The sequence below is a fragment of the Cydia pomonella genome, chromosome 22, assembly GCF_033807575.1.
Source record: "Cydia pomonella isolate Wapato2018A chromosome 22, ilCydPomo1, whole genome shotgun sequence".
Taxonomy (NCBI): Eukaryota; Metazoa; Arthropoda; class Insecta; order Lepidoptera; family Tortricidae; genus Cydia; species Cydia pomonella.
Window position 1 is genome coordinate 8,097,365 of NC_084724.1, and position 27,729 is coordinate 8,125,093.

The following is a 27,729-nucleotide window of genomic DNA, read 5'->3' on the forward strand; positions in this document are numbered from 1 at the left end:
GCAGACTGCGGTGGTGGGTCTTGGGTAGGCTGAGTTTCGGACTGTTGGGACTTTGGGTGGCCCTTTAGCCGAAACTGGACCTCCCGGAAACCTAAGTTTGCCTTTAGGCCCTTTTTCTGTAGATTCTCCACAGACAAGTCGTCTAGAGATAGGGTTACCATAACCCCACTCTTCTCGACTTTGGTGTGGAGAATCTTCCAGTACTCTGTGTACAGCCCCTGGTTCTGTGCATAGAGTAGAGATAGCGACTGCTTTACCTTAGAGTCGTCTATCTCTGGAATGAACACCATCCCTATGTTCGGCTTGGGAAGCTCATTTTCAGGGATGACCCCGAGGTTGGCTTCCGGCCATGGTTTTAGAGAGGGTGTTATTTGTTCAAGCCAGGCTTTTGATCTTTGGTCACTACAGGTGATGAGTAACCAGCCTGGCTTGTAAGAGTAACCTTTGAACTTCGGTCCCTCGTCCATCTCCAGAGTCGCAATCTTTAGCAAGATGGTGTTGCAGAGGGACTCCAATTGCGCGACACTCATCGGCTTGGAATCCTTGATTCCGACTCGGACTTGGCTGAGGACCTCGTTGTAAGGTTGTGAAGGTTGGGGTTGGGTTGGGGGGGTCACACTCACCCTTGGGTTCTTACACATGTTACCCTGCGGTGACTTTTCCTCCGAGCGCGGCCGTTTGGCCGGTTTAGGCTCGGGTCTGGAATGTGTGGACCCGAACTTGTACCCCAATTTCTTAAGTTCCGCAAAGCTCTTTGCGGACAGTTGTAGCGCTTCCTCGTGTGCTACTCCTAGTTCTTTAAGAGCTTTATAGCGGCCCTTCGCAGAACCCGTCAATTTCTTGACGGACTTACGTGTTTCAGGGTTGGGAGCCTCCGTTGGGTTGCTTGGGCAATGAGTATCGCTCCTTTCAACCGTGTCGGCGCTCTCCACTCCCTCCATGGCTTGCTCCGATGTTTGCATTCCGGGTCCCAAATGTGCGGAATATCATTCCGCACATTCAGGCTCCGGACTGCAAACCCCAGGAGAAGGAGAGGTGAGACGGGAATAACAGACAGGAAATGACATTTTGGAACACGGGATGAAAGACTGGATTTCTGGGGTGGGAAAAGGAACACCTGACGGGTGGGGATGCCACATCATTTGGCGTGGCCCACATCAGGCGAGGCCCTCATACTTGGCTACTAGTGGTCTGGGGTAAGTTGGTAAATGTAGCGACGCCCATTCCGACCACTAGCATTGCCCGGGGGGGACGACCCACCCACCAATGAAACCCTGGGTGGGTTCGGCCCTGATCCGCGGCGGCAGATGCAGGGACGACGGGGACGTGTATGATGGACTTGAGGTGTTGGCCAATAGCCCAGCGTCGCATACCTGAGCGTACCTACTCCCTCCTCCCCCCCGTGTGCAGAATATAATACGTTTCTGCGTTTCTGTATTTTACTTTCGAAGTACGTTTTTTTTATTTGTTGTACATTATCCATTCTGACATTTAACTACTCATTTTTTAAATAACAATACTTTTACCGAAATGGTTTATTGAAAATACCCTCAAGAAATATTATAAAAGTTTATAGTTAATCATGTTTTTTAAATCATAATGTATGTATTTTACTTTACCCGTATTACTACGGAAAAAAATCCCACTAGTTACAACCAACTTGATTTGGTAGTAACTACTCGGATTTTTTTTTCCCAATAGGTACCAGTGGTAAAAGGTGGGAATAAAAATTCCCAGTAGCTACCACTGGTAACAACTTGGTGGTAACTAGTGGGAATAACCCGAAAAGTGGGTTGAGTATTGAACTCAGGTGAAAGGCACCACTTCAGTCTCGAACTACCTTGACAGAAATGGGTGCCGTCATCCCTTGGTTAACAATCTACTATTTATTATCAATACGTTACATTGTGTTCTGCATTTTTTACAGATTACAAGGCTATTTATAATGGGCCTACTAGCGACATCTAGTTAGTTGTTGATTAACTATATATGCATATGGTTGACTAGGTTTTACTAATCTAGATTTACACATTCGTTACGTTTTTATGAAAATCTAAACAACTCAAAACACTAGGTTTCGGAATTTTAAAGCTACGGGAAAAATACATTTTCGTCATGTTTACATCGATATCGAGGCCTACTAGCGCCATCTAGTTGTCCTGGGGCTAACGTTCAGTTCCATATGTCTATGTATGTATGAAAGCCCATGCTTTTTGATGTATTTGGGAAATCTTTGCGTTACAAGTTACAATACTTTTTTATTTATATGTGTGAGATATTATAGTATGATAAACAAAAGTTACCAAATGTGTTCTAACTTATTTCTGAACGTAGCCAGAATGTCAAAATGACATTGAAAAATTACCGCTAAACACGGTGCCGTGCCGGTTGCCGGTTCGTATTATAAAGAATTTAAACTACTAAAACAATAATTTTATATACTAAATAAACATGGATTTAAGCATGGGTGATATGGACGTCTGTAATGATGAACAATTGGATACCAAGAAATGCTACAAATGTGGTTACGAATTATTGGACAATTTAAACGTAGTGTACAACTCATCAAATTCAATCTTCGTCTTCTGGAATAAGTACCAGTTATTTCTGTACGAAAATATACATTTTGAAGACGCTGCAAGAATATTCACTCCAGAGTTTAGTGTGCATCAGATTATAATATCGAATAATTACTTAATTTGCCTAGACTGTCGTGGAAATGTGCATGTAACTTCGCTTAAATTCAAAAATACTCAGAAACGTTTAAAGACTAGTTTTTTACCGCGAGAACAGAACATTTTAGGCTTCGTTGAATGTGGTGAATATGTAGTGAGTTTAAAAGCAGAATCAGACAATTATTTCCTTTGCTTAAATAGAATCAACAGCGATTTTCAAGCACAAAGAAAGATACCAATTTGTTATAAAGGGGAGACCGGATTACCGCAGAAGATTACTCAAGATAAATGCTTGCTAACTGTTTCGAAAGTTACTAGCCATGATGAAGGGATAAAGCAACTGTTTAGTGTTAATCTTATAGCAAAGGATTCAAATGTTGTAATTATGTCATTTGACAGAATGAATGTGTTTGCCTGTTTATTCAGTTCTAATATGGCGCAAGATGAGATTCAGTTGATCAAGCTTTACTCATGTCCATCTGAAATATGTAATATCCAAGTCATACAGTGTGAAGAACTTAATGTGATAATAGTTCTCAAGTCAGGCACTATTTTAAAATTTCCACTTCAGAAAACATCACAAACCATTGTTCCAATTCATTTAAACACTGCCGTTAACAAGTTTATGTTACTTAAAGATACATTAATATATACAGATGGTATTTCTATGTGGAAAACTGAAAAGACTTTCTCGAAAATAACTTTCAAACAATATTTTCTCCGGCATGTCAAGGACTTTGTCCGGGTCGGAGACCAATTGGTCTGCACCACATTTTCGAAGCTCATATATGTGATACCAGATGATGACTTAAGTTATCTAGAACCAGTATCGGAGCACTGTCCGGCTGAGAAATTATTAAATAATTCTGAATACTTGTACAGATTGTTAGAAGAAGTGGATAAAAACAATGAATTGATTGAAAAACTCAATGAGGAAGGGAATTACATCACAGCATTGGCATTATCTAATAGACAAGATTTAATGGACAGCATTTTGAAAAACACAATTACTGTTTATGAGCATTACGAGGATGCTATCAAAGAAAATACAGATTTAACAATAACTGAGGACTTAAAAGAGTATTTCAAAGCCGAATCAGTTTACTTTCTCATAAAAATGAGAGTAATGCAAATGGAGCATTTAGTAAACCAAGTTATATCACAACTGTTTAAAAATTCCAAGATACACATGACACTGTTTTCAGAAGACAAGCTATTGAAAACTAACAGCCTGAACGTATCAGACACATTTTATAAAATGAATGTATTAATACCGCTTGATTACAGAACTATGACAAATGTGTCAGTTGTTAAAGTAAACATCAAAATAGTCACTCATCTGCCGGGGGCTTTTGATTCTAAAGAACCGATGTGGATGACACTGTACACAAAAGAAATTATTCTAAACTCGGAACATTTTATCAAAACAGATTTAATTTCGAGCAGACCTAGAAGTTTCAAGGAACCTCAAGAAACGATTGATGACATGATTGCAAAAACTGCCAGTAATCAACATGGAAATCTTTTCAAATTCACTGATGCAACAAATATAACAGATTCAGAATTTTCCATGTATGTCAAGCTACCAGTAAATTATGCTGAAATATTTAAAAACCAGGAACTGCTTAATAGTTTGAATACAAGAAAAGCGGAGTATTTATCAAAACAACTTTCTTCAGAAGAGTTTTTGAATTCGAATAGTAACCTAACTTTTGAAATTGGAAGACACAAGGTGGATGTTGAGATAGTGTCAGACGATACCCCGGTAGTAAAAGTGTCTGGTTCCAATATAGGCAAGGTGTTGGGTATACGAAACTTCTTTGCTGATTTACTTTACGGAGATTACAAGACGACTGGGCCAGAAATTCAATATACAGATTATGCTTTTTATACCAATGTTGAGGTATTATATATTTTTATTTTATCAATAATTTGTAAATTGTTGAATTAATTTGTTTGGTTGAGGAAATTTAATCTCTAGCAATTTGTGGTTCAAGTAAACTTGGTTGTAGATACTTATACTAATAGCTGACTAATGTAAAGTGAACCGTAAACTGCTAAAGAATCAATTTCCTCAACCATACAAATTAGAAATATAGCCCTTTTAAGCTAACCCAGCACCAACTTAAACTTATCAAAGTAAGAAAGAGTCATTATAATTATTATTTTCGTAGAAACTTGACATTAATAGTGACATCACCTCACATTGTCATTGCAAATTTGCAAATGCCTTGCCGACTTAGCTTGGTCCAACTAAAGTATTAGTTTAACCACTAATATATTAGTTTAACCACTAATATATTAGTTTAACCACTAATGTATTAGTTTAACCACTAAAATATCAGTTTAATCACTACAATATTAGTTTAACCACTGAAATATTTCAAATTGATTAATGGATTAACAAGTCTGACTATATTCTTTTGTTTTTCAGAATTTGCAAAAGACCATCAAAGGCAACATGGAGAACCATAACTCAGAGAATCTTCAAGATTTAGCTGAACAATTGCAGAAGATAATTGGGAATTTGCCAATTTGAATTAATTTTTTTTAAAAGAATCTTAACTGTGAAGAAAAGAGCGTACTCCCATCTTAAAGGCAACTTATAACGCCTCCGGTGTTGCAGGTGTCCATGGGCGGCGGTAATCGCTTACCATCAGACGATTTGTCTGCTCGTTTCCTATATCATAATAACCGGCCAAGAGCATGTCGGGCCACGCTCAGTGTAGGGTTCCGTAGTTACTCTTCTGTCACAATAAGCTAAACTGGAGCTTAAAGTATAGTAAATTGTTAACCAAGGGATGAAACGGTACCTTTCACCCGAGTTAAACAAATAGGCAAATTTGCATAATCAGTACCTAATTAAAGTAAGTCTTTTTACTATGAAGGGAAAACTTTTTGCGATAACTCAAAAACAGCTAAACTGATCATGTCTGCTATAGTTTTCATTTAATGTCTTTCTTAAGCTCTACTTCCACGATTTTTTTCATATTTTTTGGACCTATGGTTCAAAAGTTAGAGGGGGGAGGACACATTTTTTTTTCTTTCGGAGTGATTATCTCTGAATATATTCACTTTATCAAAAAATGTTTCTTGAAAACCCCTATTAGTTTTGAAAGACCGTTCCAACGATATTCCACACTCGAGGGTTGAAGCGAAAAAAATATTTCACCCCCACTTTACGTGTAGGGGAGGTACCCTAAAAAAAATTAAATTTTTAGATTTTATTGTACGACTTTGTCGGCTTTATTGATATAACGACCATGGAGCAAAGCCTCGGACAGACAGACAGACAGACGGACATGGCGAAACTATAAGGGTTCCGTTTTATGCCATTTGACTACGGAACCCTAAAAAGCCATACATTTGAATGCACGCGCTGAGGGCCTACCACCAACATCGAAAAACCGAAAAAGCTATCTGCCTCTTTGAGGGCCTACCGCGAACGCCGAAAATTTTATATTTTTATTAAGGCGTAATTAGTGACAGAAATAGTTGCCCCAGTTTTTCGATACTCGCGGTTATAGCTTTCTCTCGACCGCGCGCAAGAGCGATAGGCAGAAATCGATAAGTATTCAATATTTCAATGACTGATAGTGATAGGCCCTCTGGCGTCCTGGATGTAGCGGTTATTAGATCTTCACGGTTGCCGGAATCGGGCAGATGGGCCCTGTGTCATGAATTACCAGGGACTACAGCAAAACACGAAATCTCGTTATCTATATCTCTGGGCATAGAGGCTCTGGGCTATATATTCGCGAAAATCGAACTTCGTAAATTGTGGGTATTTTTCTGTCTCTATTTTTTTATACTACGTCGGTAGCACACAAGCATACGGCTCGCCTGATGGTAAGCAGTCTCCGTAGCCTATGTACGCCTAACACTCTGCACCCACCAGGAACACACTATTTGGTTGCGGTTTTCTGTAAGGTGGAGGTACTTCTCCAGTTGGGCTCTACTCTAGATCTGGATAACATCTTCATTGAAGTAAAAGAGAAAGATTCCCGCAATTTGTGACTTTCGGTTTTCGCGGCAGGCTCCCTGATGGCTAGACTGCTTCCGGTTTACGAAATATCAGAATATAATTAACAATATTTGAAATGTAGACAAATCTGGAAGTGCCAAAAATATTCGATGTCTTATAAATATAAAAACACACACAAATAATATCATTTCTAGTCAGTTGTGGAAGTAAATTTATTTTTAAGTATATTGGTAACAGTGTCCTGATATTACGTGAAACGGAAAACTGCTGTTAGGATGCTAACTAGGGTTAAGCGCTTTACACACCTTTCTGACCGCACTAACAGATGCAGCTATCCGCTTCGCTCAAGCCCGTGTGACTAAGCCTGAATTAAACTTTACAATGTTTTTGTTTTGGTTGAATATGTTTAATAAAGAAACTTTCGGATATACATTTTAATACCCTTGATAGCATAAATAAATTGAAATTTCTTTTACTGAAAAATTTACAGTTATCCTACAATTCTGTTGAATGTTTCAAAAGTTTTAACTTGTAATGTTTGTATTTAAAAAAACCGGCCAAGTTCATGTCGGACCACGCATCATGGAGGGTTCCGTATCTTCACACAATACAAAAAGCCAAAGCGCGCGCTTCGCGGCACCTAAAAATGCTTAACGCATTCACTGCCATCACTCGTAGCCAACCCTAGCGTTTTGCAGAGAACCCACTTGTCATAATCGAAGGGCTCCTCTACACGATAGCCCAGCGTAGGCCAGTCTAAGGGACGCAGCTATGCGGTGCCGTCCATTGGACTGGCCTACGTTGGGCCATCGTGTAGAGGAGCCATAAAAGATCTAAAAAAGTAAAGATAAGCCCATGCAATTCCGACCAGTCTCGTTAAGCAAAACACAACGCCATCTGTTGTATACTGCGTAAACTACGTGGCCGATGGTTAGAGCAAAGATACGATAGTCTCTTTGGCTAGAGACATACGCGGAAGTAAAGAAGTAGAAATAAGTGGAAATTAAAACAGATTAAAATGTGTTAGATAAATACATTATTTTTTAATTACATACAAAATACTTCATAACCAAAGAAGCTTGATTTTCACTGAATGTCAACATTTAGAAGGACTATTCTTGAGTCAATAAACTAGCCTAACTTGCCTAACTAATAAAAATTATATTTATTTTAAAGCAGAGGTCTCATTCGAACTATCTCGCTCGGCATGTTTTTTGGAGGCCATAGTGCAGTCTATTTTAATATATGTCTGTGATTTCGCCGCATCGCGTCTTTCGCCGCGCAAGGTCATAATGAAACAAAGTGATTGCTTAAAATTTGTTTGAAGCAAGAAATTAATGTAATTTGAAATTATTTACTGATGATATGAAATCTCTTAAGTATTTCTGATTTTTCTGTAATAGTTTTTACACAATTTCACGACAAAATTAGGCATTAACCTTTTGAACGCCACGCCTATCGCACGCGGCGCGTAATCGTGAACCTTGTCGGTACGCATGAAGGTTGATATTGGGCTGTAGCCACGCGCGTCATATGACGTCTTTGGCGGTCACAAGGTTAAAAAAAATTGGGAATGGCTTACGTGACGCGTTTCCACTGCGCAATTCGCCACACGACTGGGAGCAGCGGTGTAACTAAATGCGATTTTGGCCCCCTATGTATTGGCCCCATTCGTAGTGCTCGTAAGGCCAGTCTTTACGAAGTAATATATATGTCTATGCCGCTTGTACGATGACACGCCGATAGACGTGGTGTTCAAAGGAACCATTCTCGTGTACCAATACTCTAAATAAATACACAGTTTCGTCGGGTATAAAAAGGGGCCAGAAACAAAAACCAAAAGTACTTAGAATAAGTATTTATTTAGACCATTTTCCTCAAGAGTTCATTAATCTTGTCCTCCCGGTTGCCGAAGTCTCCTCCGTCAACGTAATGGATGGTCTTCTTGCGCCAGCCGCCGGTCGGGTTGTTGAGCTTGAAGGGCCACAGGAAGTTGCTGGCGTACTGTGGAATACGTTCCAATTTAGAACAGGGTAAAAAAAATAGGATTGACTCATAATGCAAAACACAAGCTTTTCTTATCCTTATTATTTTATTTGACAATTTTGGCTGTTCAAAATATGAAATTAATATTATTGACATGCTTGCTTAAGTTGAATGTAGTGACAGCATTGCTCCGAGCAATTATTAGGGTTGGCACAACTTGACGTCCCTATGCGTGCACGACCACAGATAAAATAATGACTTGAATTTTAGCAACCCTAAATAGCCGAAAGGGATAATGCCATACGTTAAAAAGGGATAGCATGATTCGTCCCTGATTCGCTGTCAAACTTCGGTTTAGTAGTGTCCTTTCTGTACGGTAGTAATATTATTTATTCTGTGGTAGTGATCAGTGCTAAAACATACCGTAGAAGAATAATAAGTAAGCATAGATGATAGAGTACTCACTCCATCTTGGAGGATTTAACAACTGGAGACGCCTTTAGCCCCTTATTCATAAACGTGTACTAAAGTTACGATGCCGACGCTTTTAGTTTTTTTGCTTTCCGACGTTTTTTATTTTATACTACGTCGGTGGCAAACAAGCATACGGCCTGCCTGATGGTAAGCAGTCTCCGTAGCCTATGTACACCTGCAACTCCAGAGACGTATTGGTATGATGGAAAGGGACAAACGATGATCAGCGGCATCGTAACTTTAGTACGCGTTTATGAATAAGGGGGTAAGAGCTTACCCCTCTGTCGAAAACCTCAGCCAATGGTCATGTGTATTGTATGGACTGGCGTTTATCTGATATGGCTATTTTTACGTTACGTACATATATCCATACATTCGACGTGCCCCTCCTCCGCAAAAATCGGCAGACTGTTTTGTATAGAAAATTACAGACAAGGCGTCTCCACTTGTTAAATCCTCCAAGCACTCCATACATCAGTTTTCGTCAGTCGCGACACCCCAGGGGGCCTACCGCGAAAACCGAAATTCGCAAATTGCAGGGATTCTTTTACTCTCACTAAGACGTAATTAGAGTGACAGAGAAAAATGCCCGTAATTGACGAACTTCGATTTTCGCGGTTATAGCCCAATCTAGTATCAAATAGCAGTACTGATAATTCCGTTACTCGATGTTAGATGTCGACTACAAAATTAATAAGCGTTCTGTATAGAGATGCCGAGAACCGATGTATAGAGTGAGCACTCCATGCTACCTATTTATTTATCTATGGGTAAATCCTTTGTAAGGCAGAGGGGATATATTTCCCGCCACGTTTTTTAACAAAATGACAGGGGTTCAATTTCGAATAGAGACCCTTATTGTTAAAGGGTTCAGACTTGAAGAGTCAGAAGAACCTAGCTGCCGACGACATATTATCGAAGATACACTCTCATTTTGAAATGACATTCTAAAATTAAATAAAAATAGGGTTTCTAACTTGGATGAAAAGTACCCATTCTGCCTCGAACTATTGGCGCTCTCACTCCGACCAATAGTCAGAATGGGAATTTTTTACCTGAGAAATCTCGTCAGAAATGGTTGCCTTTCATCCTTTGGTTAACAATTTTTTTATTTAATATGTAATATTAGCACTAGCAGATAAACCTTACATACTCTACTTTTCTATTACTCTACTATTGATTCTAAATTTAAAACCTGAAAGTCGTTTTTCGGCTGGCAAATCCCCAGGGGTTATGAAGTCAGTTTTTGGTCCAATGTGTATTTGCGTCTCACATTTTGCTTAATGAGAGAGTGTAACGAGGACCAAGAAATTGGACAGGTGGAATACCATCCTTAGAGACAATACCTCTCCTTATGTTTTAACTCTGCGTTCGGAATAATAAATGTTCGAACGCTAGGAAAGTAGCCTCCGCACGTGGCGGGGCTCCATAGGGGCGCTCGGGTGCTCTGCGCTCCGAAATGCCGAGCCACATACTGATGCAGCCGGCTCGTGCGGAACGCATACTTAAGAGGAAAAGGGACGGCCGCTCCTCCATACAAACATACCCACAATTGCCTCTCTGGACATTGATATAATAGAAAATATTTTTACATAATAAGCCGGGTCTACACAGAGCGAGCATACGCGCGAGGCAATTTCCTCACGCACAAACCGGCCAGTGTTGACGTTCCTTGCTCGGTGTGTGGATTTGATGTAAAAATAGCTATGCCCCCTTCCTTTGAAGTTTTACGAATTTTTATTTATTATAAGCGAAATTAGGAGCGACAAAAATCAGACTAATTTTTAAACACTCTAATCCTCCTGACTGCCCGGTAGCATTTATTTTGTTTTTGAATTTGTACCTTAAATATTTTGGTATACATCAAATTATATCAAAATATTTTCAATATTGTTAATCCCAGAGAGGAAAATTAGTACTAAGATTGTATGGGGAGGCGATTACGCGCGTTCACTTTCGCCGTAAGGAAGAAACTGACTGATGGCACTGGAGGAAACTCCAGCATTCGGGCGTGCTCGACTCCGTTCGGCTCAGCATTGCTACGAGCAATATGGTTGGCAAAACTTGACGTCCCTTTTCGTGCACAGCCACAGGTGAGAAAATGACTTAAATTTTGCAAACCCTAAGTAGCCGAAAGGGAAAGTGCCATACATTAGAAAGGGACAACATGCTTCGACCCTGAATTGCTATCAAACTTCGGTTTTGTACGAAGTCTGTGCAGTAGTACTATTACTTATTCTGTGCTGTTGGCTTGGATGATGGATGGTTACCTTGAACTTGTCACCGACGGTGAAGATCTCGTGGATGAGGTCCTCGACGCAGATGATGTTGTTGTTCTTGCCGAGCTTGTCCTCGATGATCTTGTTGCTGGTGATGGGCACGCGCTGCCCGTTGATCTTGGCGAACCCGCGCTTGTAGATCAGCTGGATAAAAAAGTTAACAATGAAACAATCCAAATGGCCCCTTAAATGTTTATTTTATTGTTTTTAGGGTTCCGTAGCCAAATGGCAAAAAACGGAACCCTTATAGATTCGTCATGTCCGTCTGTCTGTCCGATTCTGTCACAGCCACTTTTTTCCGAAACTATAAAAGCTATACTGTTCAAACTTGGTAAGTAGATGTATTCTGTGAACCGCATTATGTTTACACAAAAATAGAAAAAAAAACAATAAATTTTGGGGGTTCTCCATACTTAGAACTGAAACTCAAAAAATATTTTTTCATCAAACCCATACGTGTGGGGTATCTATGGATAGGTCTTTAAAAATGATATTGAGGTTTCTAATATCATTTTTTTCTAAAATGAATAGTTTGCGCGAGAGACACTTCCAAAGTGGTAAAATGTGTGTCCCCCCCCCCGTAACTTCTAAAATAACAGAATGAAAAATCTAAAAAAAATATATGATATACATTCCCATGCAAACTTCCACCGAAAATTGGTTTGAACGAGATCTAGTAAGTAGTTTTTTTTAATACGTCATAAAAAATTAAAAAAAAAAAATTTTTTTCATCAAACCCATACGTGTGGGGTATCTGGGGATAGGTCTTCAAAAATGATATTTAGGTTTCTAATGTCATTTTTTTCTAAACTGAATAGTTTGCGCGAGAGACACTTCCAAAGTGAAAAAATGTGTGTCCCCCCCCCCTGTAACTTCTAAAATAACAGAATGAAAAATCTAAAAAAAAATATATGATATACATTACCATGCAAACTTCCACCGAAAATTAGTTTGAACCAGATCTAGTAAGTAGTTTTTTTAAATACGTCATAAATGGTACGGAACCCTTCATGGGCGAGTCCGACTCGCACTTGGCCGCTTTTTTAGTATTTATTGTTATAGCGGCAACAGAAATGCATCATCTGTGAAAATTTCAACTGTCTAACTATCACGGTTCATGAGCTACAGCCTGGTGACAGACGGACGGACGGACAGCGGAGTCTTAGTAATAGGGTCCCGTATTACCCTTTGAGTACGGAACCCTAAAAACCGTCCAGCCGTTTGGGCTATAGGGCGTGCCAAAGAAATGGACATATACATACATACGCTCGAAAAACATTACCCTCCTGACGCAGACGGATAAAAAACCTATACTCATCCCATTTTTTTGGGTGTGAACTTTTGTTTTTGTTTTTAAATTTGTACTTTTGCAAGTATGCGGGGACTTATAAGGATAAAATACGTCTCAGTGTAGAATAAAAAAAAAAAAAAATTTCTTGTTTATGCAGTATAAACTGTTTGAAGCTTATGGTAGGGAATGGAAAAGGAAACAAAAGATTATAGACTGCAAGCTTTTGGTTTTAGGGTTACACAAGCAGCCTCTATAGAGAGCACATGATTTTAACCACATTAGAAATGTTATTGTTGAAAATAATAAACAATAATAAATTCTATTATCTATTAAACCCTTTTGAGTTAGAGTATGTCTCTTAACTCAGTATGCTTGGCAAAGGCCTCCTCCAGCTCTGTTGTGGGTAACAAGATTAATTAACTTAAATTCCCTTGAAGAAATTTCCAGTAAAAGAAGAAAAGCTCCAAAGAAGGCTCCAATGCAGAAGCTAAGGACAACAAATAGACAGAATATCAAATTATATTAAGGCACTGGTGGTCTAGCAGTAAGAGCGTGTGACTTTTATTCTGAAGGCCGCAGGTTCAAACTCCATCTCGTACCCATGAATATTTATATATTTATGTACGAAATATCATTTGATATTTACCAGTCGCTTTTCGGTGAAGGAAAACATCGTGAGGAAACCGGGCTAATTCCAATAAGGCCTAGTTTACCCTCTGGGTTGGAAGGTCTCTGCCTACGCCAATTTTTGAGATTCAGACACCAGGCTCCCATGAGCCGTGGCAAAATGCCGGGACATCGCGAGGAATATGATCGCCAAAGACGTGGTGTTCATTGGGTTAAATGTTACAAATGCTCAAAAAGTGGTCACCTCTCGGACACTCTTGAGGTTGGGGTATCCCCAGGTGATGTAGGGCTCGGCGATGCGCATCATGTTGACGGTGGCCTTGTTGAGGCGCACGAACACGCCGTTGTTGATCTGGCGCAGTCTGAACAGCTGCAGGACTTTGCGGACCTGTGCACGGATAAAAAGTTGCTTATTAATATTCCACACATCCATTAAATTGCCAAAGGTATAAAAAAGGACCACCAAATTTAAATTTTAGATTGCCAAAAGGGCTTACTTGGGTCGACCAACTGGACGCCATCCTGTTGGTCATTCTAAATATCGTTGGGCGGATAAAGTGGAGATATGTAGATCTCCGTGAGCTCGGCTTCCGAGCAAAGTGGCGTGCTCTTGTGTTGGAGGTCGAGACTCATTTTGGGTCATCGTGCCAGCCAAGTAAGTAAATTTAGATTGAAAACTGCTTACAGAAAATGAATTTTAATTTATTTATTTATTTAAACTTTATTGCACAATATAACAAATAAAGTACAAATGGCGAACTTAATGCCTAAAGGCATTCTCTACCAGTCAACCATCAGGCTAAACAGAAACAGTAGTACGTGCAGGCATTAAACAAAAAAAAAACAGAATAAGTAACTTAAAACAAGCAAAATAGCGATAAATAATATATACTAACGGTTATAAACTTACATAAATATACATACATATATATTAATTTATGTACCCAGTGCAAAAAATACTATGACTACGAAGGACAATTAACCAGAGAGCTTGTCGAAAAAGTGCTTGCGTAACATACGCTTAAACGAGAGCTTGGTTTGAGCCTGTCTGATGTTGAGTGGGAGATCATTCCAAAGCCGGATCGCCTGAACGGTAAAGGAGTTAATATATTTTTGGTTACAATTAAATCAATCTAGCTAGGCGAACATCCTTAAATTTAATTCACACAGCACAAAATTAAATTGGCAATCTTGTCACACTGTAGATAAACTGATTACAGACTGAACCCAGTCTATGACCATATGAATTCAAGTTAATGTGAAGTACCTAAATTCCACATTAACACGAATCCAATTAATTTCTTCTTCATAATAACATATCCTGCCTATCCTCCATAAAAAAAATCTCTGAAAAGAAAAATAACAGTGCAATAAGATAAATGTTTGAGCGCTAGGAAAGTTGCCACCGCATGTCGCAGGGCACCATAGGGGCGCTCGAATCGCTCTGCGCTGCCAATGTGCCACCTCCACACAGAATGAAGGAGGCTCGTGCGGAGCGCATTATAAATAGCTATGAAACTACACCAGATAAAAAAATGTCAAGACAGGCATAGATGATGCTCTCAATGATATATTATTTTCTACGCACTTTAACCAATCTGTCATTTTGACCAAAAGCAGGATGAATAGGTAATAAATTGGCCAATTCAACTGTCATTTTAACATATGGAATATACGAAAAGCTCAGAACTTACGCCATGATTTTGGTGAGTGTGGTTTTTTTGATAATTGAAATGTTAAGTTTATGTTTTAAAGTTGGGAGTATCTTCACAGACTGTTATACAATTCGAGCCCTACACGACTCAAATTAAATTCAAAATATATGGTACTGTAATGAAAGGGTATTCTATGCGTCGTCCATTATTATGAACCAAAAGTCAGTTGAGTTTGGTTTTGGAATGGTGTGGAGGTGTGGAATGGTGTAATGTGCGAAGACCTTAAAGATGCAGTACTGACCTTGGGGGAAACCTGGTTGATACCGCGGATACGGATGACGAAGGCGAGCTTGGCTTCGCCGGGCACGTAGTAGTTGCCGCGGTTGCGCGCCTGCAACACAAACAGTTTGTACCATCTACTTCCCGAACAGAGAAATATGCAGGGTGGATTTGCTTTTTGGAACAATTTTCTTTCCATACATTTACTGAGGTGAAAAAGATAAATTTAAATCCCCGTTTTTTGATATTTTGAATGTTGTTACTGCAATGCCTTCATACAGTATTACCCCGTTTTTTGATATTTTGAATGTTGTTACTGTAATGCCTTCATACAGTATTACTGATTGGTGAGATAAAAAAATGTCTAACATTTTATTTTTGTGTACTATTGTTTCTTATATGGGATAAAGTTGTTGATAGTATTCATGTACGAGCACTAGGAAAGTTGACACCGCATGTGCGGGGCACCATAGGGGCGCTCGAATCACTGTGTGCTCCAAAATGCCGAACAACACACAAGTGTAGCTGGCTCGTGCGGAGCAAAATTGAACGTAATTGAGGAAAAAGGATCCTACCTACAAATCTTACAATAAAATTTGAACTTTCTGTCAAAAAGAAAAGTTATTAGGCGGGTCCACACATAACGAGTAGCCTGGCGAGGAAATTGCCGCGCGAAGCAGCTGTCTGTATAGACGTACCTCAGGCAAAACAAACACACTCGCGGCCGCAATGCCTCGGACGAGGCACGTCTGCACAGACCGAGTTGCTTCGCATGTCAATTTCCTTAGGAGGTGTCATACCTAACAGTGCCATGAACACTTATAAATGTTACATACACTGTCACAGTAACCTGTGATCATGGCATGTAAGTGAAGTTTTTATTTATGATATAGAGCATACAAAGGGTTATGTACCTGTCTGGCTAGCCTGATCTCATCACGCTCCCTGATGCGGTATTCCTTAACATACTGTTCTGCCCTCTTGAAGATATCCTTCTTCTTCTTGATGGCTGCTGAACGCCTCTTGATCGTGACCTGCATACAAATTGAGCCTTAGGATTGTATGATTAAGGTAGGGTTTGGTATCAATATGGGTAGGAATCAGATTGGAAGATTGACAGCATCATTATCAGATGAACTATGCCTTTAAATTGTGTATCATCATGACAAGTGAAAATATTATTTAACATTGTATTCATTACATCTGTAATATCAAATCAGTGAAAGAACTAATAAGTTCTTCTTTAAACGGCACAAACAAAATTAGTAATCAAAATAAATCCCAATGACTATATAAATATAGTCACAAATTTTTAGGTTTTATCATTAAATTTCTGGAGGCAATAAGAAAAAACAATAATTTGAATTCATTGTTAATGTAATTTTGATTCTGTATCTGCTATATGAAAACTTCATTATTTATCAATTTGAGAAACATAGATACTAGCAAATTTATGAAAACTTCATATTCAGACTAATATACATATTATGGTACAGAAATGGGCAGACTTCTGCAGTTCACCTGAAATATTGGGCAATGGTGGTTACCATGTTAATGGCAATAACATGATAGGCTTCTCAACTTGTAAGCAGTCTAAAATGGAAAACAATTGACTTGTTGAAAACTTGGACGTATACAACACAAATAATTGACGAAAATTTGTATAAACAACATAAACATGACCTATGATAGCTGAAATGTTATAGGTTTATTACAATATCTCTTATTTGTATGTACCTGTACACGTCTAGCGCGGAGAGCGTCCCTCCTCTTACGGTGCTTCAGCACGGACTCAGGTACAGCAGGCAGCTTCTTGCTGTCCTCCTTGCCCTTCACGGGCTTCTTCTCGGCCGCAGCCTTCTTCTGTGTTGTGGCAACCATCGTGCTGGAAACATTATGGAACTTATAAAATTTCATGTGATGATAAGTGTTTACAGAACGAAAACTGTTGATAAGAACTAGGCTAGACGTGGCTGTTAGGCACAGTAAGTGCAGTAACATTTGAAACGGCTAATAGAAAATAATCGTAGTATTTTAAAATTTAGTTTCGAGTAATTTATAAGCATGGAACCGAGGGTATGTTTATGGTAAATTGATGAAACATACTATATAAATTATAGTTTCTTGATCTAAATAAGAACTGTGTTCACATATTACGATAATTTTTCGTAATATTACTGCAATAATAGTTCGATAAAGTATTATCGTGCTCTTTGGCGTGACAACATTGTTTTTAGGTTAGGTTGAATTATGTTGTGCATTTCATGATAGCATCCAAGATATGCATGCAAAAAAATATTTCTAGAACATAAAATATCAGAGAAAGTTGATGAAAGTAAGTAAGGCATAATTTTCAAAACCAAAATCTAATAAAAAAAATTGTTCACAGTGAGGCGGCATGTCATCCATCCGCACAATCCGACGAAGTTTTAAGGGCACTTTTCATCGATTACACATTATTTATTGTATAAACGGGCACTGGTGATTGCTTTCTTATGATTATAGGATTATAATTTACTCGATTAATTACAATATTAATAAATATTTAACAACCTGCGAAGTAAAACTCCACGCGGCACGTGTGTCAAATTATCAAAAGAAAGACAGATCAGAAATCATAGACAAGATAGATTTCTTGCGTCGGCCATTTTTAATCCATTTTTCATATATGGCAATCTTATAAAAGAGTCAGTTCGAGTAGACTTTAATTTAATCGTCGATATTTAAGTTTTTTTCTTGATTTCAATGATTCATCTAGTTAGTAAACATTGTTAAATACCAGTGCTAACCGATTATATGAAATTCTATTCATAACTGCTATGAAAATTTACATTTTATTGCATGAAATTTACGGATATCGTATCAATTTATGGTGCATTTACCTACTTCCGGTAGCGCGTATTTTGAATATTGGCTATAACTCCATGGCACTGCACATGTATGTTATTGAAGACAGTTAAGGCACGGGCTACTTGCGTATTAGCTACCGCTTCTAATTGAGCCAGTCTCGCAAAGAATGCGACTGGATCATTCTGGGACATGGCCCGCTGGGCCTGCATGGTTCCCAGTGAAGTGCCTCGACAACTTCTGCGACGATAGCAATCTTTGATAGCAATCAAGTAATGCGTTACAATAAAAGGGCCACCCATCATTATATTATACTACTACTTTTTAGGGCCACTAGCTTAAGGCAACGTCGCAAAAAAAGGCATGAGATTTTAAAATAAGAGCAAGCGATTATCTGTAACGTATGTAGAGGGCCCATAGATATCAAGCCTTTATGGTCGCTTCGAAACGGTGGTGCCACAAGCGCGTTGCCCATCTTTTGCGAATGCAAGGATTTAGTTTTATTTCCGATACTGAAGACAGCTATGGTATACAATTTTTTGGGTTATTCCCACTAGTTACCACCAAGTTGTTACCAGTGGTAACTACTGGGATTTTTTCCCAATTTTTACCACTGGTTACTGGGAAAAAAAAAAACCAGTAGTTACCACCAAAATTTGGTTAGCGTTCAATAGTGGGAAAAACCAATTTTTCCATGCGTTGGCGCACTCTCATATGTTCCCTGCGTCATTTTACCAGGCCCAAATTGGCCTCGCGGGCCGGATCTGGCCGTAGTTTGGAGACCGCTGCTGGTCGATTCATAAAAGCTGGCGCCACATGTGTAATAATATGTCAATACTTTCACCGCCAGTCAGTGCCCGCTCTTGTGAATAAATCTACACGTAAAAAAACTAGTGCATCGGTTTTTTTGGTTTTTATTTGAACTTAGACCTAGGGATTAGCTCGAAGACTTGAGGTAGTCCTTGAGTACGTCGAGCGCTGGCGTCTCCTCACCAAAGTCCTGAAATCAAATAAAAAGTCTTTTAACATACCATTGGATAAGACAAGGAAAGAGATACTAATAATCATGAAACGGATGAGATCTTTCAAGTTTGAGCTCACGTTTGTGCATGTGGCACCCATAGCCAATTAAAAGCCATGGTCTCCGCGGTTTACCTCGAACGCTGCGTAAGCCTCACATTGTTGTTAAGAGAGCATTTCTATAGTATAGAACATTACGCTCTACGCAGCGTAAGTCGTGAGCCGGGATAAAAGCCTAGTAATGCCAGCCCCAATTTCGTATTCATACTATTTAAGATGTATCTCATCAGTCACTTTTTATGGCCATTGCTAGAAATGTTGCTGTGTTGTACGTCACTGGCATAACATATCAGGTAATAAGAGGTTTTCACTCTTAATTGGGCGTATTTATTTCATAAAAACGCTTGTACGAACGACTGGAAAGTAAGCAATGCAAAAGCATGCCACTATAGTGATCGCTCGGGTGATTTCGCGCTAAGAATCGGCACTAGAGACGAACTGACGTCAATAGCGCTCGCGCTTAGCGCATTTTCATTTTTAAACAGTCATATGTCCGGCATGTTCGCCCCTCTGCAACTATATTCTGTATAACTTTGTTTACTAGACGGTTAGATGCTCGACAAGTTGAACCTTACACGCCCATGTCGATAGTGGTACTTTCGATTGGATTTAGTTATCAACATTACTTATGGTTACACGATTATTAGATGGATACGATTCATAAAATCGGCCTGCTTTGAATGATCGGCCTGTTTTAGTTAGGCCAATTAATCAATTGCAGTAATAATTGAGACACGAGGAACGTCTAGAGTTAGACCAAGCTAAGTAGGGAGCGATTTTAATAGCCCGGACTGTGCGTTATTTTAAATGTCAAACTTCTATGAAATTATGACAGATTGACAGATTGCAGATCCGCTCACCTTGATGACGACGCACGAGCAGCCGACGATCTTCCTGGCCTTGCCGTCCTTGTCGATCTTGCACAGACCCGCCCACTCTCCGAGCTTCTTGTTATTGTCCACCTGCAACACCAAAACATGTTTGTTAAATAAATCATCAGGCCACATTAGTGCGTAATGCAGCCGCTCTGGCTCCCCGAGTATTACGTTTACGTTACGCAACACAAGCAATGCACTAGAGTCAAACCAAGATAAGTTGACAGCTATTTTGATAGCCCAGACGGTGCACGGGTTATTTTAAACGTCTAACTTTTATGAAATTATGATGCTTCTTTTATTGCATCTGGAACACCTACTGACATGTCATTTTTTTTTGTTTAATTCCGCTACCAAGGTTGTTTGGAAGAGATCGCTTTTTAGCGATAAGACCGCCTGTTGTTTACATCTTCTTTATGTGTATTTGTACTGTTTCTGTATTGAGGTGTGCAATAAAGAGTATTTGTATTGTATGTTTACTTGACACTTGCACCGTCTGGGCTATCAAAATCGCTGCCAACTTATCTTGGTCTGACTCTATGAAGGGACCTAAGGACATGCTGCTTTACGTATTTGGTGTGATTTGGCTTTAATTTAAAGGATGATAGTTTAAAAAGAAAGCATTTTCTACACTCATTAGTTTCTTCAAGATATTAACCTGTTAACCATTTAGAATTTCTCATCCGTGCTCGTGTCACCGCCGGTACGAAGGTACACGAAGTTTTGTCTTATTTATCGGACTGCGGTGGAATGAGCAGGATATTGTATGTCTCATATATCAGACTACGGTGGTTAAAAAACCTTCATCCAAATAAACCACACATTTAAAACGCAAATAGCCGATCCATGCAATAGAGTAAAAAATCGAATTTAAACTGTCGTGAGACATACTAACATTAAAATCCGTAATCCGTAGAATTATTTTTAGAGTAAAAAAGTTTAATGAAGTTTAAATCAGACTTGTTTGAAGTGTTTGAGTGCTAGGAAAGTTGACACCGCATATGCGGGGCACCATAGGGGCACTCAATTTGCTCTGTGCTCCAAAAAGCCAAACCCTGCAAGTGACAGGGTTGACTCGTGCGGAGCGCATCTATTGCTTATGGTTCTAACACATTATGATATCTTTTTAGGCCAAATATACACCTGTAAAATCTTACAGTATCGAATGTCTAGATTACATCTAATTTAAGTATGAACTTCACACACGTCACATGTAGTTGCAAGTCAGGTTTAACCACTCACCCCTCGCCCTGGTCTAGCAAAAGCATGTGGGAGCACTAGCCTTTAATTCCTCTGAGCTCATACAGACTGTAGTGGACAGCTTACCTTGACGAGTGGGATCTGGTGCTCATTGCACAGAGCCTGCACCAGCTTCTTGTAGGCAGCCTCATCGCAGTTCTCTGCCAGCACACACAGGACGGCTTGCCTCCTGTCAATAGGTAATTATTTTATTAGTTTGGCCAGAAAAAATATATCCAAATTTTGACCAGGCCTGCATGATCCACAATCATGGATAGTAGGTTCTGTCTCAAATTACCCACGCACTAGATAGATAGTGTTCCCTAGAGATCGGACACAATAGTCTAGTGAATACCTAACTAATAAATAGTTGTTCCTATAGTACCCAGGTGGATTTGAGAAAATCCTGTGGTATATTTAGTCTTGAGTTCATGAAACAGTAGAAATAAAAGAAAAGAGTAAAATCTTTACATGTGTGACTAATAGCAAAAAGCATTTATGACTTTTTCTATGTATATTTAAACATTGATTATAGGTGCAACTTGTACTTGGAAGTAACTAGGTAAGTTACCTAATGTTACAACAACAAAAGTTAACTGCAGTGTGATGCATCCTATGATGAACATAAGGATGGATATTGTGGTTGTCTGGAAGAGATAGCTTTTTAGCGATAAGACCGCCTGTTGTCTGCCTCTACATTTAATCAATTGTTTATTTTTCTTGTATCTTTTTACTGAGGTGTGCCAATAAAGAGTATTCTATCTATCTATCTATTGTCCTACTTTTGTTGTTTACCTATTAGCCGGGTCCACACAGAGCGAGCATATTCGCGAGGCAATTTCCTCACGCATAAACTGGCCAGTGTAGACTTGCCGTAGGAAAACGCACGCGCCGCCTCGGCGGAGGCACGTCTACACTGGCCGGTTTGTGCGTGAGGAAATTGCCTCGCACGTACGTGCTCGCTCGCTCTGTGTAGACCCGCCTATTTGCTGCAAAAATTGTTTATACCAGTCACCTGAGAGCGCACCAGTGACGCTCTCAGTGGTAGAACGCAGTTGCTGTGGTCAAGAACGGTTAGGAGATGATGATAATGATTTGTTTTGATAAAACTCTACTATATATTGCATATTTTGGTATTTTTTGTAAACTGTAGCACAATTGGGAGGCCACAACCTTGCATGACGCAAGTACTGTGGTACTATGTATGTGCATTTATGTTGGCAACAGAATGGACCAGTAACCACTGGTGCAGTCACTGATATTTCCACACAGTATGATACTAGAACAGCACCACACTGAGTGAATGTTTAGGAGGCTTCTATTGCCATTATTTTTTAATTTCAGATTAATTTTAAACTACCATCTAATTTATTTCCCAAATATTTATATTGATCCTTCTTTACAACACTAAAAAATAATGAAAATCACATTGCATTCTTTAATTTGCATTTGTTTATTATATTCCAAATACCTAAGATGTCAGTTCAGTCTATCTGAAATGTATGAAGTGTATGAACACAAGGTTTACTAATAGAAATCCTTTCTGTAACTGTACAAAATATTACATTGTATGAATGGATCCAAAAGCTTATACTTAATGAAATGAAATACTACATGTATAAAACAAAATCAGATTATCCACTAAAATTAGTCATAAAGAAAGCACAAAAGGGCATAGCTTATCTTTCTGCTTTCCACTTATGCAATATCAGCAATGATTATGAAAATAATAATACAATTTCAGTGTTATCTGGCTGGCCTTTTTGAGACCCCTAAGAGTTGAGGGGTTGGGACTGTAACTTTTCAGATTCACTTCACATTGTATTGTGTAGCAGTTATAAGCTAAGCAACATACTTACTATTGTATTTTACGTTTGACCTGATGACAGAGTTGCCAATATTCTTATTAAATTAAATAAAAACTACGAGTCATAGAAGTGTCACTTACTTGTCAAGGGCCTTGGCAGCCTCATGGAGACCGTGGACGAGGCCTCCGTGGATGAGGGCGGTCTTCAGCACCTCCTGCAGGGCGGTGTTCACGTCCATGGCGCCGCCGCTCAGGACGGGGTTGTTGGGTACCTCACTGGAAGTCATTTTTACAGGTTGTTGTTTTCAATAAGGAAAGATTAGGTAGCTTTAACCTAAAACGTTACAGACAAAGAAAGGAGAGATTATATTAGTATGGGGTTTTGTTTTAGACTACGAAAGGATTTAGCCTACTCCTGAAAGTAGTTTACTTTAAATGAATTTAAGTCTATAAACAAACATGTAGTTTTTGGATTAAGCAATGAAATTCTGAGTAGTACATGTAATCAGAGAAAAAGCATTAATCATAGAGGTTATCCTAAACATTGTAGGTTATGTTGATGTCCTGTTTATTATAGAAACATGACCAATTATACCCGAAATTTTAACGCTGATGATGGATATAGGGTTTTCATCCCAGGAAAAAGTATAATGATTGAAAAGAGAGCAAGTAAAAGTCAAAACAATGGGTACTCACACATCAACATCAGCCATGGTTTATGACGATTAAACGACCTGAAATATGAAACGTATTGGATAGAATAGCATTGTAACATTTCTAGATTATATTCACAGTCACTTTATATCAATTGATCACAATAATAATCCTCGATATGAAAAAATTGCACAGCAAAACGTTTGACACTTTACCTTTCGTACCGGAAAAGACTTTAAAAGACGCCCTCTGGCGTTGACAAACCGAAACTAATTTGACATTTTTAAAACGTTCCATTTCTCAGAAACTTTTAGATCTGCCCTTATACCTGTTAAACATACTTTTCTCATTGTTCCTTCAGTTCTTTTCTATAATTATGTATCCTAATAAACCACAAAAGAGCGCAGATAGTTATGCGGTAAAAACGCAATGTCAGGCACTATATACTTTATTTTTAGTTAAAAATTGATCCCTTAAACAACTAGTTTGCTCTGAATAATTTAATGAAGTGTTGGAAACAAAAACAGTGTCGATAATCGATAACAATCCACGCAATTGCGTTCCGTTTCAGACTTTAGTTACTGGCTATATGACATATGCAACAAGAAAAAAAACACAAATGTCAAATAAGAAATATAACCTAGAAATATCGGGAAATGTTTATAAGATTTAACTTATTTATTTTAACGAAATAATTACTTCATGTAAACGTTTTTATTATTAAGTGTTTTGTTCTACTGCCGCCTGAGATGGGTGCTTTAGCGACAAAAGCCCTACGTCCCTTAAAATCATTCAACATTGAAAATCGAGCACATCGGGTAATATCGAAAGAAAAACCAACGCCGGCCCCGAGATATGCGGCTAATATGGAGGATTTGAAGCGGGCTATGGAGTCAGACCCTAATTTAGATGAGAAACTTGACAAAAAAGATCTAGGACTCGACACAAGACTGAAGAATGTTTATGTAACTTCTCATGGCAAGCCTGAAGACGACGTTACTCGAGAGAAACAGAACCCGAACAGGCCATTACCCCAAGACCGTGGCCTAGTTGAAGACTTCGATTACGGCTTCAAAGAACCAGAGAGAGTTAAATATGGACACACAACACTCAGAAATGCTGTAGAGTTCATTTCCGCTCATCAAATTGATCCTAAAGAAGTCACAGCAGCTAAAATAGCGCTCCAATACAAACTGAAGGCGGAAGATGTAGAAAATATACTTAAATATTTTAAAACTTACGAAGTTTATCTACCAGAAACAAAGAAATCAGCGGCCATGTTTGCTGGCCCTGCTACTTTAAGGAAACAGTTGTACAAAGAAGATATAAAAGAGATTGAAGGAGATGTTCAGAAGAAACCTGATAAAAAAAGCAGCTTCTATAAATATGAGATTGAAAATGAAAATAAGGGCAGATAATTTACATTCAATAAACAAATACAAACACCTGTTACAAATACCTCTTATAATAGTATATTTTTGCAGGTCGCGAATAGTACTGAGTACAATGTATTTAGTCCAATAATTTGATATCTTAGAGACAATGATTGAAAGCCAGTGTAGCATTGTTTGCCATAAAGCCACTTCCCAAACTATGGGTTGTGACCCATTGGTGGGTCGCGGGCAAATATTGAGTGGGCCCTGAAACTACTATAGTGAATCTGAGTGTTACCAATAATATTTTATGCCCCTTTTTTAAGACGGCCAAGAGGTCACAAATTTGGCAGTATTTGTTAGGTGGGTCAGAGCCCAGTCAATTTTTGGGAATCACTGCCATAAAGAAAAAAAAAAAGTAAAGTGAAAGAATACTAGATTTCCCAGTGAAAGTATGATTCACATAGTTGCACTTTAAGTTATATATAGATTTCCCAACAAGTATTCATCACTGGGATTTTTTTCCCACTTGTTTATTACCACCAACTCGGTTTTGGCTGTTACAGCAAATTTACATAAACAAGCATATTTGGCATGCAGTTATCTTGAAGGCTACCGCACTGTTAGTGCTTGATAATGGAGACCTAGGCTCTCTGAAACATGTAGTGTGAATGACCGAAAATATTACTGTAAAATTTGCTTAATTCCACACAAGAGTATCATAGATTAAAGGCAAATTATCCTGTTCTGTAGTAATCAAGTAATATACTTTATTCTGTGAATATAATACTGTGCTCTAGTAGAAAATATTTGATCAAATTATTTTAGATCCTTGTAAATACGACTCATATTAATGGTTGCTACTTGCTTGTGTAAAATAATTTACAACACTAATGTGATCTAGATTTAGTCAAATAATAAAAACGTTTTGTTTTCCAAAATATTTATTTTGTTATAAACCATGACCCTTAGTTTCTAATTTTTACTAATTATAATTACATAGAAGTCTTCAATCAACAACAAAGTTGAAAACCTGCTGAAGTCCATGAGTATTTTCCAGCTCCTTTGTAAGGCAGAGGGAATATATTTCCCACCATTATTGAATGTTTTTAACAAAATAACAGGGTTCCATTTTGAATAATTGCTGACACCCTTATATGCTTACATATATGCCCTAAAGCGTTATTGTAGCCTTGACTGACATACTAATAATTTGCAATTGTTTGATGTTCAGTAATAAATTGCATCTCTGCAGTGGCGGGGCAAGAACAAAATTGTATGTGGGCAAGGTACATTTTGCAAGGCCCTCCAGTGGCGCAAGAAATAACGAACATTTGTTCGTTGTGGCCTCTTGGACTACGTATAGGCACTTATTTGAGGCGCGAGGCCCTTCGGACCGCCGGAACGCCGCCTCTGCGTAGCTATGAGTAGTACTGTCTCGGAAAGTTACTATCTCTGAATACAACTTTTGATTTCCAAACCCAACCCATCTTTATTGGCTTCGGAAGGTCTTTAATGTCTACAACCTTAATTTTAAACCCATCTAATTGCACCCCATTGAGTGCAACACTAAGCCAGGCTACACATTCCTTATCAACACAATTACAATGAAATGCACCTCCAATAAGGTCACCTATCATGAGCCCAGGAAGTGGATCTGGAGCATTATCTAAAGCCTCTAAGAGTATTTTAATTATAGAACTAATTTGACCGTTCCAGATATGATCAAATGGAAATGTCACAGGTATAAAGGCAACTTTTTCTGGGTACTCTTGGTCTATCTTTGTCCGCAAAACGTCAGGTTCCAATTCAGTAGACCAAACACTAGAACTGCTCATAGCTTTAAGACCGCTTTCGCCTTGCACCTGGTTCGCCAAACGACCCACCGAATGTCATACTTTTCGCAATTTTTCCTTTTAAGGTGACGAACGGATCCCTACTAATCCTCCTCTGTCTGCTTAAAGCTCATTCCGTGAAACGGGTCAACTTTGCCTTTTGGGGTACATTTGCATAGTAGGCTTTCGTTTGCGTCCCTCCAGGTAGGCCTTAATAAAATAAAAATATAACACTTCGATGTTGAGCCGACACTGCCGTCTGCCGTGGACAAAGAGCAAAGACCGACTACGAATTACGATACTATGATCAATATATTAATATTATTATACGCTTTGACTGCGATGACTACAAACATGTGTAAATACCATGGTTTGCAACGAATACATGATTAATTGATTATGATTATTATTACAATACCAAAGAGAATATGATCACTAGGTCACGTCACGTCCAAAGAGTATAATAATATAATTATGTCACGTCTACGTTTGAAGAGACGGGACCTAGGCTATAACCGCGAAAATCGAAGTTCGTCAATTGCGGGCATTTTTCTCTGTCACTGTAATTACATCTTAGTGAGAGTAAAAGAGAAAGAACCCCGCAATTTGCGAATTTCGGTTTTCGCGGTAGGCCTCCTAGAAAAAAATGATATTAGAAACCTCAATATCATTTTTAGGGTTCCGTAGCCAAATGGCAAAAAACGGAACCCTTATAGATTCGTCATGTCCGTCTGTCTGTCCGATTCTGTCACAGCCACTTTTTTCCGA

The 27,729-nt window shown here is 38.8% G+C and overlaps 4 protein-coding genes across 4 annotated transcripts; 2 read left to right on the top strand and 2 right to left on the bottom strand.

Annotated features, from left to right (window-relative positions):
* The first annotated feature begins 1,757 nt into the window (after positions 1 to 1,757).
* Positions 1,758 to 5,363, top strand: LOC133530126 (uncharacterized). Its single transcript, XM_061867969.1, has 2 exons — positions 1,758 to 4,578; positions 5,110 to 5,363. The coding sequence occupies exons 1-2, from the start codon at positions 2,452 to 2,454 to the stop codon at positions 5,212 to 5,214; spliced, it is 2,232 nt and encodes a 743-aa protein (XP_061723953.1). The 5' UTR covers positions 1,758 to 2,451; the 3' UTR covers positions 5,215 to 5,363.
* Positions 5,364 to 8,503: 3,140 nt separating this feature from the next.
* On the bottom strand, positions 8,504 to 17,913 carry LOC133530163 (large ribosomal subunit protein uL30). The gene is made up of 7 exons (XM_061868023.1): positions 17,805 to 17,913; positions 16,989 to 17,136; positions 16,166 to 16,285; positions 15,274 to 15,363; positions 13,562 to 13,705; positions 11,391 to 11,543; positions 8,504 to 8,664 (listed from the first exon to the last, which is right to left on the bottom strand). Exons 2-7 carry the CDS (start codon positions 17,130 to 17,132, stop codon positions 8,524 to 8,526), a joined length of 792 nt encoding a protein of 263 aa, XP_061724007.1. The 5' UTR covers positions 17,133 to 17,136; positions 17,805 to 17,913; the 3' UTR covers positions 8,504 to 8,523.
* Positions 17,914 to 18,996: 1,083 nt separating this feature from the next.
* Positions 18,997 to 23,948, bottom strand: LOC133530165 (small ribosomal subunit protein eS12). Its single transcript, XM_061868025.1, has 5 exons — positions 23,796 to 23,948; positions 23,241 to 23,375; positions 21,380 to 21,482; positions 20,039 to 20,140; positions 18,997 to 19,098 (listed from the first exon to the last, which is right to left on the bottom strand). The coding sequence occupies exons 1-5, from the start codon at positions 23,810 to 23,812 to the stop codon at positions 19,036 to 19,038; spliced, it is 420 nt and encodes a 139-aa protein (XP_061724009.1). The 5' UTR covers positions 23,813 to 23,948; the 3' UTR covers positions 18,997 to 19,035.
* A 400-nt stretch (positions 23,949 to 24,348) lies between these two features.
* LOC133530164 (protein NDUFAF4 homolog) lies at positions 24,349 to 26,067 on the top strand. The gene has a single exon (XM_061868024.1). It carries the CDS (start codon positions 24,503 to 24,505, stop codon positions 25,169 to 25,171), a length of 669 nt encoding a protein of 222 aa, XP_061724008.1. The 5' UTR covers positions 24,349 to 24,502; the 3' UTR covers positions 25,172 to 26,067.
* Positions 26,068 to 27,729: the final 1,662 nt, after the last annotated feature.

What these genes read in the sequence shown, in the direction of transcription:
- LOC133530164 (XM_061868024.1), top strand. Translation starts at nt 24,503, where the DNA reads ATGGGTGCTTTAGCGACAAAAGCCCTACGTCCCTTAAAATCATTCAAC.
- LOC133530126 (XM_061867969.1), top strand. Translation starts at nt 2,452, where the DNA reads ATGGATTTAAGCATGGGTGATATGGACGTCTGTAATGATGAACAATTG. An exon ending in CTTTTTATACCAATGTTGAG is followed by an intron (nt 4,579 to 5,109) that starts GTATTATATATT and finishes TTTGTTTTTCAG; the next exon opens with AATTTGCAAAAGACCATCAA.
- LOC133530163 (XM_061868023.1), bottom strand. Translation starts at nt 17,132, where the DNA reads ATGGTTGCCACAACACAGAAGAAGGCTGCGGCCGAGAAGAAGCCCGTG. An exon ending in TCCGCGCTAGACGTGTACAG is followed by an intron (nt 16,286 to 16,988) that starts GTACATACAAAT and finishes ATTTGTATGCAG; the next exon opens with GTCACGATCAAGAGGCGTTC. An exon ending in CCGTCGGTGACAAGTTCAAG is followed by an intron (nt 8,665 to 11,390) that starts GTAACCATCCAT and finishes CGTATTCCACAG; the next exon opens with TACGCCAGCAACTTCCTGTG.
- LOC133530165 (XM_061868025.1), bottom strand. An exon ending in GCTGCCAAGGCCCTTGACAA is followed by an intron (nt 21,483 to 23,240) that starts GTAAGTGACACT and finishes ACCTATTGACAG; the next exon opens with GAGGCAAGCCGTCCTGTGTG. An exon ending in ACCAGATCCCACTCGTCAAG is followed by an intron (nt 20,141 to 21,379) that starts GTAAGCTGTCCA and finishes TTGGTGTTGCAG; the next exon opens with GTGGACAATAACAAGAAGCT.